Source organism: Chionomys nivalis, chromosome 20 (genome assembly GCF_950005125.1).
Source record: "Chionomys nivalis chromosome 20, mChiNiv1.1, whole genome shotgun sequence".
Taxonomy (NCBI): Eukaryota; Metazoa; Chordata; class Mammalia; order Rodentia; family Cricetidae; genus Chionomys; species Chionomys nivalis.
The window spans coordinates 55,746,916-55,764,573 of NC_080105.1; the positions used below are offsets into that span (position 1 = coordinate 55,746,916).

Genomic DNA, 17,658 nt, shown 5'->3' on the forward strand with positions numbered 1-17,658 from the left:
GAGCATATTCTATCAAGGGCCAAGAGCCCTGGGATTCACTGGGACTTACTGCATATGTGTGGGATGAGGGTGAGGGTAGGTGTGAGGGAGCCCTGGTTAGGATGGCACCACCTCGAACTTGACTTGGTAGATTCAGCTCCCCATGCTCCTTCCTACATGGTCTCCCATGTGACCTCTTTTCCTCCTCTGCCAGGAGAGTCAAAGAAATTCTCAAAAGCTGTAGAATTTACTGAGAGAAGTAATCCGCTGTCACTGCATGGCTAGACACCCAGAGGACCGCGAGGACAGCTTCAAAATGAATTATGAAGGCTGTGTCCCAGTGTTTCTGGAGCTGTACTGGTTCATCAGTTGTAACAAGTCCATCAAACAGTGTATGAGGCTGAAAGCTGTGTGTGTGGGAAAGGGGGTCCTGTGCCGGGTGCAGAAGGGAGTCACACAACCGGATGTGTGTGGAGGTCGGAGGACAAATGATGGAGTCAGTCCTCTCCTCCCATCATTTATGGGTTCCAGGGATCAACTCGGGTTGCCAGGGCTCCACATGACCTGCTCTCATCTGCTGAGCCATCTCACTGCGCACTCACTTCTATTACCTGTATTCATTATAATCACTCACTTGAAATATAGAATGTAACCACACTGTAATTCCTATATTGCCTGAAAATCCTTGTTGGAGTATATAAGCTGTAGGATAAAAAGTATACAGTAGGAAAAGTAGGAAGAACACAAGAACGAACCTAAGAATACAGGAAGAACACAAAATAGAGAATAAAGAAGGAAACCATCAAGAGAGTGTGAGTGTCTTTCCCTAACCCCCTCAGATAGAAACGTCTAGTATGTGCCGACACTGTGGATTCCCTTTGAGCCTGTGCTGTCTTGAGGCAGGCCTCCCAGCAGCAATAATTACTAGGCACACACACACACACATTTATACTTTCCTAGTGGGCCAAACTTTTGTTATTATGGTATGTGTTTATGACTTAGAATAGATTTTTAAAATTCCTCTTGTGGGGGTGTGAGCACACATGTGGAGGTCAGAGGACCAGCTGGGGGAGTTGCTCCTTGTCATACACCATGTGAGTCCTGGGGGCGCTCAAGTCATCAGGCGTGGTAGCAGCAGCTGCCATGTGTCCTCAAGACCATGTTACTATCCAAACACTTGCCTGGGCCAGCTACTTAACTTTCGAGGTGTTGCTATCAGCTGGCCCTTTACTTCAAACACTGGCACAGCACTCTGGGGATTTTCCTGGCTCACTGGCTGCCCTCACATGATTGTCAACATGTGGACGATCAGATGTGTGAGTATTCAGTCAAGAAAGCCATCTTAAGACTTCTTGCTGGGATCACTCCTATTACCAAGGATGGTGCTAGGACCCAGTCAGCAAAACAACCCATGGGGATTGAAGATGAAGAACTAGCTACTTGGGTGATGGAAACTGACGTGGAACCCTGGGAGGTGAGCTACCCCCACCACCCCGGGGTGGGGGAAACAGTCGGAATGGGTGATGTTGGTTGCCATAGCCATATTCTAGACCTTCTGATGGAGCATCATCTGGTGTGGCTGGTACAAACTAGGTTGGTGCTATGAAGAATGGGGCTGACGGCAGAGGCGTTGACAGGGTCGCACTGAGTCACAGTCAGGGGTGAAGTGGGCTGAAATTGGGAGTCTCCTCTGGCAGTTTTCCACCGCTGGCTTCCATCGGCTGAGCCTCAGCCTCCAGGCACCATTTGTTCAGGGAGCTTGTCGGCTTTCTGTACACCACAGAGCAGGCAGGAAGGGTGGCTAAGTGATCTGCGAGCAAAACACGGATAAGGCCATGCCTTCCATTAAGGCATGAGCCCCATTACCATGACAGATCTGGGCAAGAAGGGCATTTTCATCTGCTGACCACCGCGCATCCTGGCAGGAGCTGCGGGCTGGGCTCTGTCCTTCCTATGTTCCACGGACACCACGGAACTCCTTGTGCCTGCGTCCCGGTTCCCAGGACTACCTCGTTCCAGATCCGTGAGAAGTCACTCAGAGAGCTCAGCGTAGGAGCCATGCCGCCGCCCCGTCACCGTCCTAGGGTTCACGCACGCTTGGACTCCGCATCCAGATGTGACTGCAACCGGGGTCTTTCGCAAAGCAGCGCTCAGACCGCAAGCTGCGGAAGTGCACTGCCGCCAGAACCCGACGTTACCGCGAACAGCACACAGCAACACCGCTTCACAGGCCGCCACCACTCATCCCGCGCGGAGAGGCGGGGGTGTGTCGTCGCCTAGAAGGCGCATGCGCACCTCGCGCGGAAAGCGGTGCATTATGGGAGGCGCGCGCTTTTGCCGCTTCCGCGAATATGGCGGCGCCGTAGTCCGGGCGCGGGATCCTGGGGCACGGGGAGGCTGCGGTACGCAGTCCGGGTGCGGTGATGGCGACCCCGGATCAGAAGTCTCCCAACGTCCTGCTGCAGAACCTGTGCTGCCGGATCCTGGGCCGGAGCGAAGGTACGCGTGGCGGGGCTCAGGGCATGGAGGCTGAACGCCATGACCCCGGGCGGCCGGGTAGCTGTTATCCCTGGCCCCGGGGAAGGGAAGGGGTGCGGCTCGCGGGCTGTCCCTGGCCTGGGGACCGGTGACCACCGGGCATTGTGTTCGCTCCCGGGTCCGAACTGCGCTGCGGCCTGCAGCCCTGCCTCTGCGCGCTTCTCACTCTGCTGTCACCTCCGCCTCTGGGGTGATGCTCGCTTATTCCAGTGGAGTTCGAGTAGCGGATGACGCTCCTGAGAAGCCAGACCTCAGGGCAGTTTTGCCCACTTTACCCGTGCTGGAGCGGTGGTAGTCGGGGGGGGGGGGGGGGTCAAGGATCTCGTCTCTTGAAGCTCCTTTTTGGAGATGAATGGGGGCGCGTCTTGAGGAAACAGTTTTGTAATTCACATGACTGGTTACTTGCTCCGGTGTCTCAGAATGTAAAAGATAATTCGCGCGGGTTGTCAAGGAAGACCTTTGCATTTAAGAACTGAGAGGGCCTTTTGATCGTCCATGCTTTGTAACAGCATTTGTAACAACTTGTCAGGGCAGAGGATGAATTACTATGTGTCACTGCTAAACTATTAACGCAGTTCTTACTTTATACCTTGCTGTGTTCTTTATTCATTTAAAATTTATTGATATAAAAAAATCCTGCAGTGCGAAATGTGACTAGTGTGTTGGTGGGCAGATAGTGTTTGTACGTGATAAGCGCTATGGGGAAAAGGTAGGGTAAGCCGATAGGAGTCAAGGGGAAAGTAAGTCTCCGGGAATTAAAGCCGCTATCCCAGCGACCCAGTGAGAGTGAATGAGGGTCGTTCCAGCGTCTCTGGGGAGAGTGTCCTTTCTGGTTGAGTGTCCCAGTCATAGGTGAAATCATATATCCAAGGTTATTAGTTATGATTTAGTGCACCCTAACATTATTTTTCCTTTATTGCATTGGGTCCAAAATTTTAACTTCCAGAAAGAACCTCATAGTTATAACTGGATTTTGAAGTTATTCTTTATGAATTTCTAAATTTGAATTTTTTTACATAAAGGTCCCTTTGGATTGGTAGAAGTTTTACAACTTATAGGTGATTTTTAGCAAAATTCTGTACCCTCCCATCCTCTCCCGTTTATGATTATGTCTGAGTTGGGAGTCACTGGTCTCAGATACAGGATAAAATACTGCACAAAGCTCATTAAAGGTGACGCTGGCTCTCTGTGGATGGAGTGGAGAGTTGCTGAGGGGACTAGCGTCTCCATTCGTACACACTTTGTTGGAGTTTTGTCCTGGTCTGACAGGTGTGTAGCAGTAGCTTGTTGTCCCTGGTGCTGCTGAGCATCTTTTCATGACTTCCTTCTAACAGACATTCGGACACCTTTCTAATGCTGTGTGTGATTTGTTTTGTTTTCTCTCCAGCATCTGCTTATGTCCTTGTAGAGCTGCTTCTTCCACCCTTATAGTTTTGAGTGTTCTTTATGTTTCGCGGACGAGACCTTAGTTTAGTGTTCTGAAAATGTTTTTTTCCAGTATTTTAACTCTTAACAGTTTTTTTTTTCAGACAAAAACTTTCACATTTTTAAAAGTTTTTTGAGATTAAAAGATGTGTATAGATGGGCTGGAGAGATGGCCCAGTGGTTAAGAGCACTGGCTGCTCTTCCAGAGACCTGAGTTCAATTCCTAATAACCACATTGTGACTCACAACCATCTGTAATGATATCTGGCGCCCTCTTCTGACATGCAGGCATACATGGAGGCAGATTGTTGTATACATAATAATAACTAAATAAATCCTTTAAAAAATGTGTATAGGTATTTTACTTGCATATCTGTCTGTGCATCATGTGTGTGTGTGTGCAATCTGCAGAGGACAGAGGAGGGTGAAGGATCTCCTGGAACTGGAGTTGCTGATGGTTGTGAGCCCACATGTGGGTGCTGGAAATTGCATCCTGGTCTGTTGGGAGAGCAATCAGTGCTCTGAACTGTTGAGCTATTATCTCTCTAGCCTCCAAATCTTGATAAATTTCAGTTTATCTGTATCAGAAAGGGGAGGGGCAGGGAGGTAGCTCAGCAGGTAAAAGCACTTGCTCTGCCATCTCCAGAGCCATGTAAAAGCCTTGCATGGCGGCATGCGTTTGTAATAACAGCACTATGAGGGCAACGTGGGAGGCAGAGATGGGAGACTCATCTGGAAGCCCACAGCCAGCTGGTCTGGAGTTTGCTGCTGCTGCTGCTGCTGCTGAGTGATAAGAACAGAAAGAGAGACTGCTTTCTCAGCAAGGTGGAAGGCAAGGCAAGGACTGATTCCAGAAAATAGCCCTTTGATTTCTGCATGGATGCTACCTCTCAGCCCCATAAATAAGAGAACAAAATACTTAAAAATGATCATGATTTTGGTGTCATGTGAAGAACTGTTACCAAGTCCAAAATCATAAAGGTTTCTTTCTTTTCATCTTTTCCCCTAGGAGAGGCTGTATTATATTTCTTAAGCGTGTTATGACTTAGATTTTTGCTATATGGTACAAGTCGAGATTCAGTTTTGAGTTTACCAAAGGAACCCCTCCCCGATCCGTACTTGCTTTATTCTTGTCTTGAAGACTGAAGGTGTTGAAATGGAACCTTAAAGAATGTTGATAGCATCGGCCGTGCCAGACTAGTTAAAGCCAACATTTGTGAAGGAAAGGGCCTCATGTCAGGATGGTTTTTAAAAGCACCTAATGTTTCAGAAAGGTTTAGATGTCCAAGAGAATTGCACACACACAGTCCTCATTTGCCCAACACTATCTCTTTCGTCTTGGCGTCTTGCTTCCTGATATGCATTGTCACAGTCAGTAGTAATACGTTGATGTTACTACGCAGAAACACAGCTCCCGCTCAAAGGGAGTAAGAGACAGCTTACTCTGGAGCCAGACATAAGTGACTGTAGTGTGGGAACACAGATTCGGGGTACCCCTAGTGCCTTGTCCCAGCATGCTCACAGTTTCATGAGGTTTAGTAACAATAAAATAGAGTCATCAGTCGAGGTACTTGTCGAGTATATTGGAGTGAATGTCAGGTTAGGTGGGTTACAGCAAAGCAGGGAATCTGTTGTTGGCCTCAGGCACTATTTGATGACATTCTCATCTTAGGGTTGGTGGAGGCTGGGGTTCTCTGCATTCCAAGACACTTACCTACTAGTCACAAGGACAGATGTTAGGTCAGACACAGCGGTGAACAGTGAATGGCCTTTAAGACAGCTCCAGACCCACAACATCCTACCTGTGCACAGTCACAGAAGTTCTAATTCATCATCTTTGTAGAATCTTTAATTTTTTAGACTTATTCAGGTGTTGCTTCATACTTACGCTTCCTTCTAGCTTGAGGCCCTGTCTTCTTATTCTTCAGGTCTCCTTGGGCTCCTCTGGACTTGGGTCTTTCTTGATTTTTGTTTTTTGGTGAGTTTGCCTAGTTTGGATCCTCAGGCAGCAGGAAGAAACTGTGAACCACTTAGCCTGGCTTAGGCTTTTGAAACCTGGAAGCTCACCCCCAGTGACACACCTCCTCCAACAAAGCCACACCTACTACAAGGTCACACCTCCTAATAGTGTCATTTCCTGTGAGCCTATGGGAGCCCTTCCTTTTCAAACCACCACCTGGTATGGGACAATTGTCTATATTCTGTCAAAATATGTTTTAAATAAATGCTTATTGACCAGTAGCCAGGCAAGAAGTATAGGTGGGACAGCCAGACAGGAAGTAGAGGTGGGTCAATGAGAACAGGAGAATTCTGGGAAGGAGGAAGCCCATTCCTCCCCAGTCCAGTCCCAACCACAGAAGAAGAAAGATGTGATTGCCCCGCTGAAAAAGGTACCAAGCCATGTGGCTAACATAGATAAGAATAATGGGTTGATATAAGTTATAAGAGTTAATAAGAAGCCTGAGCTAATGGGCCAATCAGTTGATTTCTTTGGGGCTAAATGGCTGTGGGACTTGGTGGGAGGACAGAAACCAGGCAGGACAGGAAACCCGGACAACAATCACCTTCTACTCCCTGGCATCCATAGGTTTGTAGTCATAGCATAATGCAACTTCATAAGTCCAACTTCAAAAGTCCTCATAGTCTATAACAGTCTAAAAAAATTTCTAAAGTCTTTTTTGAGACACATGACAATCATTTAACTATAATCCCCTGTAAAATCAAAATAAAAACGGAGGTTGCATTTTTCCAACATACAATGGCACAGAAAACATTGCTGTTTCAAAAGGGAGAAAAGGGAGCATAGCGAGGAAATGACTGGGCCAAAGCAAGACTGAAAACCAGCAGGGCAAACTCCGAACTCTGCATCTCCATTTCTCACGTCAATGGGCTCTTCAGACTCCAACTCCTTTCTGCTTTCTTGACTGCAGCACACTTCTTTGGACTGGGTCCACTCTCTGTTGGCAGCCATCCTTGGCTGGTAATCCACAGCTCTGGCATTTCTAGTGATTTGGGGTCTCCAAGCCAATCCAAGTTTCACCTTCACAGCTTTGCATAGTGGTCCTTCTAGGCCACCATGTAGGGGCACCCCTGACACACGCTTGGTTTCAGAAGCTCTCTTTAGCTACAGAAGGAGATTCCACAACTCCTTTCTTCCATCTAAAGCCAGAACCACATGGCTGAGCTGCTGCTTCTCAAGTTCTTCTGTTTCTAGGGCTGAAACTTCACCCCCTTATTCAAGTACATTTTCACCGGCTTTTTGTTTTCTGTGCTTTTTTTTTTTTTCTGGGCTTTTCTTTAATTCCTTTTCACAAGTTAGGAGCTTAGCTGATTGGGGTTTTGCCTCTAGATCACCACTTTATGCCATTTAGCATCGAGCTTTTCTTTAAGCTTTTTATCTCCTTGAGCACTGGACCTTAGATTGATTACACTTCCTGGTGTTCCTTTTCTCCTCAAACTGTACATTTTGTATTTTTCCTTGCTCAACTTGCTATTTTTCTTTGTAAATCTGCATAAGAGTGGCCACTAATAACCACATGACACAGTCAATACTAGGTTATCTTGAAATCTCCTCTGCCAGTGCCATTAATCCAAGACTCTTTACCCTCAGGCAGATTTTTCAGACAAGGGCAAAAAGCATTCTTTGCCAAAATATAAGGATGTCACTTACTGGTCACTTACTAATACTCTTCTCTGAAACCTCTTGAGCTGGTCGTCATAATCCTAATTTCTCTCATCACCATCCTTCATGCTCTTACTAGTATGACCCATTAACCCCCCTTAAAGCTTCCAACTGCTTTCCTAGCCCAAAGTCCACATTCTGCCAACATGTTTGGTTAGGTCGGCCTGTCACAGCAATACCCCACTTCTGGTACCAAGTTCTGTCTTAGTGTTCTGTTGCTGTGAAGAGACACCACGACCCTGTCAACTCTTATAAGGGAAAGTATTTAATTAAGACTTACAGTTTCAGAGATTTAGTTCATTTTCAGCATGGCAAACAGGCAGGCAGACATGGTATAGGGGAAGGAGCTGAGAGTTCTACATCTGGATCCACTGGCAACAGGAAGAGTGAGAGCCACTGGGCCTGACTTGGACTTCTGAAACCTCACAGCCTACCTCCAGTGACACACTTCTTTCAACAAGACCATCCCTCTCACTAGCTCCACTCTCTAATGACCAAACGTTCAAATCTGTGAGCGTCTGCGCATGGTAGGGGCACTTCTATTCCAGCCACCACAGAGGATAACATGAGACTTTTGGTGAAAAACAGCAGAAGGATATGGCTTAAAGTGACTTGTCTGTCAAATTGACAAGAGGTGAAATTGTGATTAGTCTTAATTATCACTGTAATTCAATATAGACCTCCCCCCCAGCCAAAAGGCAGTCGTAATGAGAGATTGTCCAGGTTGGCCTGGTGGAATGTCCATGGGGAATTATCTTAATTTGTGGGCAGTCCTGCCTCCTGTGGGTGTCACCATCATCTAGGCTGAGGATCTTGTCTTTATGAGAGTGGAGAAAGGGAGCTGACCGCCTGCATACAGTTCATTACTTTCTTGACTGAATGTAGTGTGACCAGCTGGTTCAGGTCACTGCCCTTTGACTTCCTACAATGATGGACTTGATGGATGTGACTTAGAGTTGTGAGTCAGATGAGCCCGTTCCTGTGTGAGTTGCTTGTCAGAGTTTCTATCATTGCAGCTCAGAAAGGGAAGATGGTTCCCACTCCCCTTGCCCATCCTGTCCTTGCAGACATTGGGCTTCCAGTGTCGTCCTGGAAGGAGTGCCATGTACCCGTCGCTCTCCAGCTTTTCCCTCTGCTTTCACTCCTGCTGTGGTGAATTTATGTCCTCCTTATTTCAGCTGTTTTAGTCTCAGCTTTATGTATTTCTTTAAGAAGGCAGAGACAACCTATGTTGTAAGACACTGTAGAAGTATATACATAAATCCTGCCGCTTTCTTCCTGGAGCTGCTCAGACATCTTGGCTTACTTTTCTCAGTTCCTTGTCTGGGCTGTGACTTTAATCACTTTTAAAATGGCTGTCTGTCCAGTTTGGTTTTCTTTCAGGATTTTTCTGTATCTCTGCTATCTTTCCCATAGTTTACAGAACTCTTTCTCTCAGTCCTTGATGTCATTTTGGCTTTTCTGTCCTTTCAGTTAGGACTGGGCAGAGTGGCTTGTGCCCTTGACCCGCGTGCTCTGGCCATGAAAACTGCCCTGCTGTAACCTGCACCCTTTGCTCACCTTCCAGCTGATGTCGCCCAGCAGTTCCAGTTTGCTGTGAGAGTCATCGGCAGCAACTTTGCTCCAACTGTTGAGAGAGATGAATTTCTAGTAGCTGAAAAAATCAAGAAAGAACGTATGTATTTTTGTTAACTATTATGTGTTGGATTATGAAACTTGTGAGAACTTAAGAAACTATGTGACATGTGTATGTGCATGCTCATATGTGTGTTTACATGTGTTTATACATGTATCTAAGTGTATATTTGTATGTGTGGTCACATATGTGTGTGCGTGTGCGTGGATATATACATATGTGTGTATACATGCCTGTCTGTGTTTATGTATGCACATGTGTATGCATGTGCATGAGTGTATGCTTTTCTCAAGCATGTTTTAATTATAGGTACTATTAAAAATAAGGACAGTTTAATTTTGTCTTGGTATTAAAATATAGTGAAAATTTATTTTAAATGTGTCATAACGCTTATTTAGTTTTAGGATACAAAAGATAGAAAGACTCCCTGTCCCTTCTTGCCTCTCTGATTTCCAGTATCTCATGACATGACAGTAACCACTCTCTGTTGTTGCCGTCAGAGTTGCAGCATTTCAGAACAGTGCGAGCATTTTATTTCTTTGATGGCACTTATGGCCCTCTTAAGTGGTGATGCCTTGGAGAAGAAGGTTCTCCACTCATGATCCTTGGTTTGGTAACAGTAGTTGGGTTGGGTGAGGTTGGCTCTGCCACCCTTCTCAGCTTATGGAGTGTGTTCTGGTGTCTAGGCTCTCAGTGGCAGGCAGTCTGCTGCATTGGTGGGAGAGCTGTTTGGTCCTGGTAGGGAGAGTATTTTGCTGGTGTGCTGGCCTGCTTCATGGGGACCTTCCGTGGGACTGAAGAGCCTGCCTTCGCTAGTAGCAGATTCTTCCTACTGAGGCCTACTGTTAAACTGCCAAATGAAGTGGGCTTTGCTTTGTTTCTAAATGTTTGCAGTCAGGCAATAGCAATCCCAAGAAGTCATTCTGTGTGGCATGGATTCCTGCCCCAAGCTGTTGAATTAAGAGCTGCATGGGCTGGCCGTCTGTGTGGCTGTGACCTTTCAGAGCTGTAACAGAGTTGGGAGTGTTGGCTGGTGACAGATCTGAGGCTGTGGCTCTGGAGTGATTGGATCTAGTGCCTCTGGCTCCTGAGGACTTCAGCAGTGTGACTCTTTAAGGACTCAGCGGCTAGAATGGCAGCCTTGCTGTGACACTCAGTGGTCACACCTATAGAGTGCACCTGCAATGGTCCTTGTCAGCTGCTTTACTTTCTTGGGTTTAAGTTACCCGTGGCCAACGATGGGTGGAAAATAGTGGTGGAAAAATACATCCCTGAAACAAATGATTGTAAGTTAAATGACCTGCCATCTTAAGGAGTGTGTTGAAGTCTGATGCCAGTCCACGCCTTCCCGCCTGGCTTAGTAGTCACCTCTGTTTAGTCTGTGCGTTCTTTGTGTGCCGCCACCTTGTTTCGTTAGTCGTGGAGCTGCCTTCTCTGCCACCTCTGTGACCTGTGCTTCTCATGGTCCTGGCTGGCTTCACACTTGCCATCCTTCTGTCTCACTTCCCGAAAGGCCGGGCTAATAAGCATGTGTCACCATACCGAGCTACCTTATTTTTCTTAGTGGCCCCAAAGCAGAAGGGTGCTGAACCCTGTAAATCAGGTATGCTGAAGAAAGTCAGCACTTCCTGAGAGGTAATGGAGATTTCAGATATCCCCCAGGGCTCTAGGACCCTACCTCACTAGTTAAATAAACAGAAGAATAGCAGGGGAAGGGGGTTCTGGCCTGTTACTAAATATTGAAACTTACTTTCTTTTCATGTCTTTTTAGTGTCCTGTCAATGTGAGCTCTTTCCGTGAGCTCCAAACTGCTTGCATTCTAGATTACCACCCAAAACCCTGCCTAGTGGGTGCCCCGTAAACATAATGTCCCTTATGGATTTGATTTTATGGACTCTTGGTGAGCTCATTGCCAGTGTATGTCACAGTTATGTCATTCATAACTATAGATCTTCAGGAAGTCACATAAGTTGTTTTTTCTTCAGGAAACTAGTGTACAGCTTCCTCTGTGAACGATGAACGTATATGTTGCTGGTTTAGCGCTGTGCATGTGTATGCTACCAGCAAGTGTCCTTTTGCTGTTCTTGTCCTCTTCGGTGACACTGCCCTCACTGCCTGTGGTCCTCTTGTCCAGTTGCTATGCTGGCCTGTCCCTTATCATCATTCTCTGGCATTTGAAGCTGACTATGGTTGTTGGCATCCTAAACTATTCGAGCTATAGTCAGTCCATCCTCTGGAACATCACGGGAATCCATGGCTGACTTCAGTTGTAAATATCAGTAGGTTTTGGATTGAAACCCCTACGAGCACAGTCACGCAGGAGAGGGTTCCGTTAGTCTCCTCGTCTCTTACATTGGCAAAGTGGAGTGCGTTGTAAGTCAGGACTCTACCTTTGCTAGTGACTTAGCAGGGAAAGCGGTGCTTGCTTGTGAATGCTCAGTTGCTGACTGGACTGGACTATGACAGTTTTCAGCTTCACAGTGAGCATCAATTACTCGGTGTCATGGCCGTCTTTATTTGGAGTCTGTTTCTGTTGTTTTTGTTTACTTATTTTTCAAGACATAATTTCTTTGTATAACAGTTATGGCAACTGACTTTGTAGACCAGGCTGGCCTCGAACTCAGAGAGATCCATCTGCTTGCCTCTGCCTCTGAATGCTGGGATTAAAGGTGTATGCCGCCACCTCCTGGCCATTTCGGGTGTTTGAAAGGTAACAGCTGTGTTACATTTCACTAGGATTGGTTTTATTGGTCTCCATGATTAGCTGTGTTCTCTGTAGGAAGCTGAACAGCAGCTGTGGCTGGGATTACATTGTCTCTGTGTGCAGAGCACCAGGGTCAGATCCATTCCTGTCTGTATGTGGTTAATTGGGTTAATGCTGGGTACCAGGGTTAGAGTCATTCCTGTCTCTATATGTAGTTTGCCAAGCATGGTGGTACAGGCCTTAATTCCAGCACTTTGGAAGGCACAGTTCAAGGCCAGCCTGGTCTACATAGTGAACTCCAGGCCAGCCAGAACTACATAGTGAGTACTTTTCTCAAAACTCAAATTAACAAGAAAAAGTTCTATGTTTAGTTCATGGTTAGTGCAGGAGCCGGGATCTGCTCTGCTGTTCATGGTTAGTGCAGGAGCCGGGATCAGCTCTGCTGCAGTTCATGGTTAGTCCAGGAGCCGTGATCAGCTCTGCTGCAGTTCATGGTTAGTGCAGGAGCCGGGATCAGCTCTGCTGCAGTTCATGGTTAGTCCAGGAGCCGGGATCTGCTCTGCTGCAGTTCATGGTTAGTGCAGGAGCCGGGATCAGCTCTGCTGCAGTTCATGGTTAGTGCAGGAGACGGCATCAGGTGGCTAGAATTCACTATGCAGCTTAGGCTGACTTCAGTCTCTGTCTTACTGCCTCAGTGGTCTGAGTACAGGATAATGTGCCCAACATTCTCAGCTTCTAGTTGGCTTTAAGTGTGGTGCTTTGTCTGCTAGCAGGGTCATTTCCTCTGTGTGTAGTGTGGTCCTCAGGGCACTCATGTCTGGTGTGCATCTTGTGCCTCATCGTGGAACAGAACATAGAGGGAGTTTGCCATTGGCTGCTGCTGCTTGTGATGATTGTGCGCAGAACTGGAATATCTAGACATTCATTATGAAAATGAAAACTGATAAAATTAATTATAGTAAAATAATCAACAACAACAAAAGAATAATAAAATATTGAAAATAAAATTAATAATAAATAAACCGGTATTTAGTTTGAAACAGTAAGTGGTTATTTTTATGCTGAAGCAAAATGGAATACTGACGCACATCTTAGCAAAATGTTAGAATGGGACTTTTTTTGAGTCAAGGTCTTGTCCCTATGTAGCCTTGGCAGGTCAGCGAGGCTGGCCTTGAACTTCCAGAGATCTCCTGCCCCCCCTGCCTTCTGAGTGCTAGGATTAAAGACATGCACCACCACACCTGGCTAGAATGTGGCTTTCAAAATCAGATGAACTGTCGTGTATGGTGATCTTATGAATTCATGATTTCATTTCCTAGATAACACGTTCTTCCTCCCCCGCTCTCCCTCCTGTCCTCCTGTCGTCTCTCCCTCCCTCTCTCCCAGCAGCTGCTATTCATTAGTAGAGTTGATGATAGTTGGCTTCGCTGTGGGTCGGTCAGTATTTGTAGACAGACTTCTTTTTATCCCAGCCTGATAGTCTCCATGCTTTACATACCCAGAGGGACAGACTGATACTGCTAAAAGTCTCTCGTCCTGTTCTTTGGATTTTTTCCAGCACTTCCAAGTCTGTTAGCACAGATGAAATGATTTCCTAACATTGAATCTTGGTGTGTGCAACTAATAGACTCAATTCCTTTTCTAAATTTTCAGTTATTCGACAAAGGAGAGAAGCAGATGCTGCGTTGTTTTCTGAGCTGCACAGAAAGCTTCATTCACAGGTGCGGTGAAATGTTTTGGATATTGGAATGGAGGATGGCTTGGGAATGCTTGGATGTCCTTGGGTGATCTTTTAAAACTCCCGTTTTAGCCGTTAGCTTAGGTAGCACTTCCTCTTACAAAAGCCAGTGTCAGAACTGTTAGTTGAGCTTCTGATGTGTGCTCTTGGATAGGAACTGGATTCTCCAGTTCGCACTGCAATTGCTTTAATGACATTTCCAGGAGTAGGTGCTCTGGTGGATGTCCAGGCCTGTCCCCACCACAGCCGATGCTCCCATGACTGATCTCAGGTATATAAGTAACTCATTTAATTGCTGCAAAGGGAAAGAAAGTTTTGAACCCTTTGTAACTAGATACTGATACTTGAAAATTGTCCTAATCTATTTTGATAGTCTTGTCAGCCTCTGTCAAAAAGGTTCCCCCAGGTGAGATTTTGTGGTTTCTGACCGCAGAGGAACCCAGTTCACCCAGCTCTCTCCTTTCTTCTGTAGAGAGGCCTAAGGACCCAGAGTTGAGTGTTTGCTCCACAGCTCTGTCAGCCTGAGACAGTGCCAGGGGGACCAGGGCTGCGGAGCCTGAGCTTGTTTACGGTTCTCCAGTTCTGGCCTCTTTGTGCCCTGGAGTGAGCTTACTGCCTGTTTGCAGAGTCGATCCTTAATGCAGCTTATTGACCTGGTTCACTGCCTGTGGAGCATCTCTCCATCTCGGACAGTGCTTACCAAGTAAGAAATGAGAGTTTTGTGTGCAGTCTGCCTCTCCTGGGGAGTGGTTTCCAACTGTAGTATCACTTGTGCTTTTCGTCAGCCATTGTTCCCCTGGGAATGACTTCTGCTCCTCAGGTGTGACAAAGGGGTTTAATGTGCTATGGTTAGGGAGCTGCTTGGCCTTGTTGGGATCACAGAGATAGTTTTCTACAGCAAAACCTGTTGGGTCGGCTGCCACTGGGCCGAGGCGCGCTTGGGAAACTGAAATTTAAGAAGGTTGTTTTCTAAAAGTTTATTTGAAACTCTGTTTATTTCTATGCTTGCTTGATTGCCTGTCTGTCATCTCTCTATCATCTATCATCTATCTCTATTATCTATCTTTGTATCTATCATATCTATCAGTCTATCTATCGAATCTATCATCTATCTACCTATTATCTGTCCGTCCTTCTGTCTGTCTATCATCTATCTGTCAAATCTATCTATCTGTCAAATCTATCTATCTGTCAAATCTATCTATCTATCTATCTATCTATCTATCTATCTATCTATCTATCTATCTATGTTTTTTGAGGTGGTCTTTAACTTTCTAACTACGCTCTGCTGAAACTCCCTGTGTGGCCCATGTTGGCCTTGCGCTCACAGCAGTCCTCCTGCTTCAGTGTCCCTTGTTCTGGGATTACAGGTCTAAGCCACCTCACCTGGTTCCTAAACATTGCTGTAAATGGTGGCTGGCTTTCCCCCATTCATAGCAATGCACAGCTAGCCTACAAACCCAGCCTAGTTGAATTTTCCATTCTAGAGATGAACCGTGTTTTAAAACCTAGGAGACAGTGGCCTAATTAATACTAAAGCAGCAAATATGCCCAGGTAAGTAGCCATTCCTTCTTTTTGATTAAAAAAAAATCCAACTTTTCAAAGTACAGAGGTCATTGATACTATTTTGTTCTGTTTTCTGATCAGTGATGGTGTCTCATCTACTGTGTGTGTCCCAGGACACCTTGGGAGGAAGGGTTCAGGGTGCACATGGTTTCAGAGCTAGAGCAGGGAGGGTCCAGGTGTGATAGAGGGCAGTGAGTTCTGAACTGAGTTCCAGTGTGGCTGGTAGCAGGGCAGTGGCTTATCAGGGGACAGAAGTGTGGTGAGCAGCTGGGAGTGACTGACAGGATGGTGCAGCAAGCCCGGGCAGCCCCTGCGTGTGTGAGGGTCAGGTGCCATGCGCAGCTCCAAGTAAGCACGCAGTCCTCAGAACCTTTGTTTAAAATCAGTTGACATCCAGAACATGAAGCTGTGTGTCTGTACCAAGGCCCTTTCCTAGTAGGAATCTGAGGGTAGCTATGGTGAGCTCAGCCCTCAGCACGTTGTTTACCCAGGTTGATTGCTTGCCACTCTGCCTGGGCTTCAGCTGGAGCTGTAGTGCCCTTGAGGTAGGTGGGTGGAGAGGGTAGAGACTGAGGTGAACAGCGACTCCTGGCGGCCATGCAGCGCTGTAGCTTGATGTGTTGTGTCCTTCTGGGTCCCTGGCGAAGAAGCCATCTTGGCTTCTTGGATAGCATAGGATACTGGCTGCTGCAGCTTCTCGTTTTCCTATTCCTGTCCGTACCTCAGCGCACTCTGAAGGCTCCTAAGTAAACCCCTCATCTGGCTCACCTGGTGGTTATTAGCTGTTCCCTGTGTTGTGGTAAAAAAGAAGAAAAGATAGGACTTGCTTTCTAACATGTCACTGACGGATTTCTGTATGTGCAGTTTTGTTCATTTGTCGTCCCCTCCCCCACAACCCCATCACTACTCCCCAGTCACACCCTTTCTGAAGTGAGTGCTGGGTTTCTGGCCTTCACTTTATCACACAGAGAGAGGTCTTCCTACTATTTTTCCACCCCTACATGCCTTAGGGAACTCCCATTGGGGCCCAAAGCCATGCATCCTCTGAGCTAATTTCTCAGTTTGTGTCTCTGTGTATCCACACGCGTGTAAGCAACCTGCCTCCTATTTTGTGTTCATTGCCGTCCTGACTCCTCTCGCAGACCTTCTGTCTGCCGTCCACTGGCTGTTGAAGCCGAGCAGCCAGGTTTAGTCCTGGTACTCACTCAGCGCTGTGAATCTGTTTCTCTCCTTTGTGGAAGAGTCAGTCTGATGGCATCATTGTGATGACAGGAAGTGGTCTTTATAGATTGGCCTGGGGATGTTTCTGAACGACAGCTGCTGCTACTATTGACTGACTGAGATGGGATGAGAGAGATAGAGGGAGAGAGACAGAGGCAGGGCGCTGTGTGGGGCTTGACTGACCGACGGGATGAGAGACAGGGGGAGAGAGACAGGGAGAGGGACAGAGAGAGAGAGGGAGAGAGACAGAGGTGGGTGCTGTGTGGGTCTTGACTGCTGGCCCAGGGCGAGAGGCCTGGCTCCTTTCCAGACTGCTGCAGTCTTCCTTCCTGTCCTCCAGCCACTGCTGCTGGTGAAGTGCTGTGTCCTGAGAGCACAACCCGGGCTCCCAGCCCCTTCCTTGTATGTGTAGGGGGGGTGCCCAGTTTTAGTCCATGGTCTGTTTACGCTTTCTGCCCCTCATGGCGGGATCCCTGGAGATTCCGCTCCAGTTGTGTGATTTGCCCACATGTCTCTTTCTACCAGAGCAGTTAGGTGCTCACCGGGGCGCGGCTCTTTTCATCCTTATCTTCTCTTCCCCATGGTGTTCTTTTCTGCTCTAAATGGGACACTAATCAAGAAAAGCAGTTCATCCCCCCGCCCAGACAAAGTCACAATATGTATGCTTGGTTGGCCTGAAACTCACTGTTGATGAGGCTGGCCTCGAACCCACAGAGATCCACTTGTCTCTGTGTCCTGAGTGTTGGGATTAAAGGCGTGTGTTACCACACCCAGCTTAATCCTCAGCTTTTGATAATATTTCTTTTACCAACTTTGTGTTAAGTTTTATTAATCAAAAGCAGGGTAAGTTCAGGATTTGCTTCCAGGGAGTTAAGAACCTGTGGGTGCTGGTTACAGAGTGTGGCTCCCAGCCTTCTGAGGGGTAGGTAGTACCATTTGTGACTCATGAAGGGAGCTCAGATTACATGTCAACAGGTTGGTTTTAAAATGTATGTCTATGTTGGAAATAAGTATAAACAATAAAACAGGTAATAACTCTTGTAATATTTTTAATCTATAAACAGGGAGTTTTGAAAAATAAATGGTCAATCCTCTACCTCCTGCTGAACCTCAGTGAGGACCCTCGCAAGCAGGCCAGTAAGGTGGGTGAGCGCACCTCCGCAGCGTC

At 46.9% G+C, this 17,658-nt stretch overlaps 1 protein-coding gene across 2 annotated transcripts in view; it reads left to right on the forward strand.

Moving 5' to 3' along the window:
* Positions 1-2,329: 2,329 nt before the first annotated feature.
* Tubgcp3 (tubulin gamma complex component 3) overlaps positions 2,330-17,658 on the forward strand; it is a 62,317-nt gene continuing 46,988 nt past the window's right edge. Inside the window, exons 1-4 of one of the 2 annotated variants that reach the window (XM_057752772.1) lie at positions 2,330-2,478; positions 9,192-9,299; positions 13,618-13,685; positions 17,555-17,632. In XM_057752772.1, coding sequence (XP_057608755.1) covers positions 2,403-2,478; positions 9,192-9,299; positions 13,618-13,685; positions 17,555-17,632 — 330 coding nt within the window. In that variant the 5' untranslated portion in view covers positions 2,330-2,402. Of the gene's footprint in view, positions 2,479-9,191; positions 9,300-13,617; positions 13,686-17,554; positions 17,633-17,658 lie in introns of those variants that run through there. The other variant, XM_057752773.1, reaches the window with a different exon arrangement.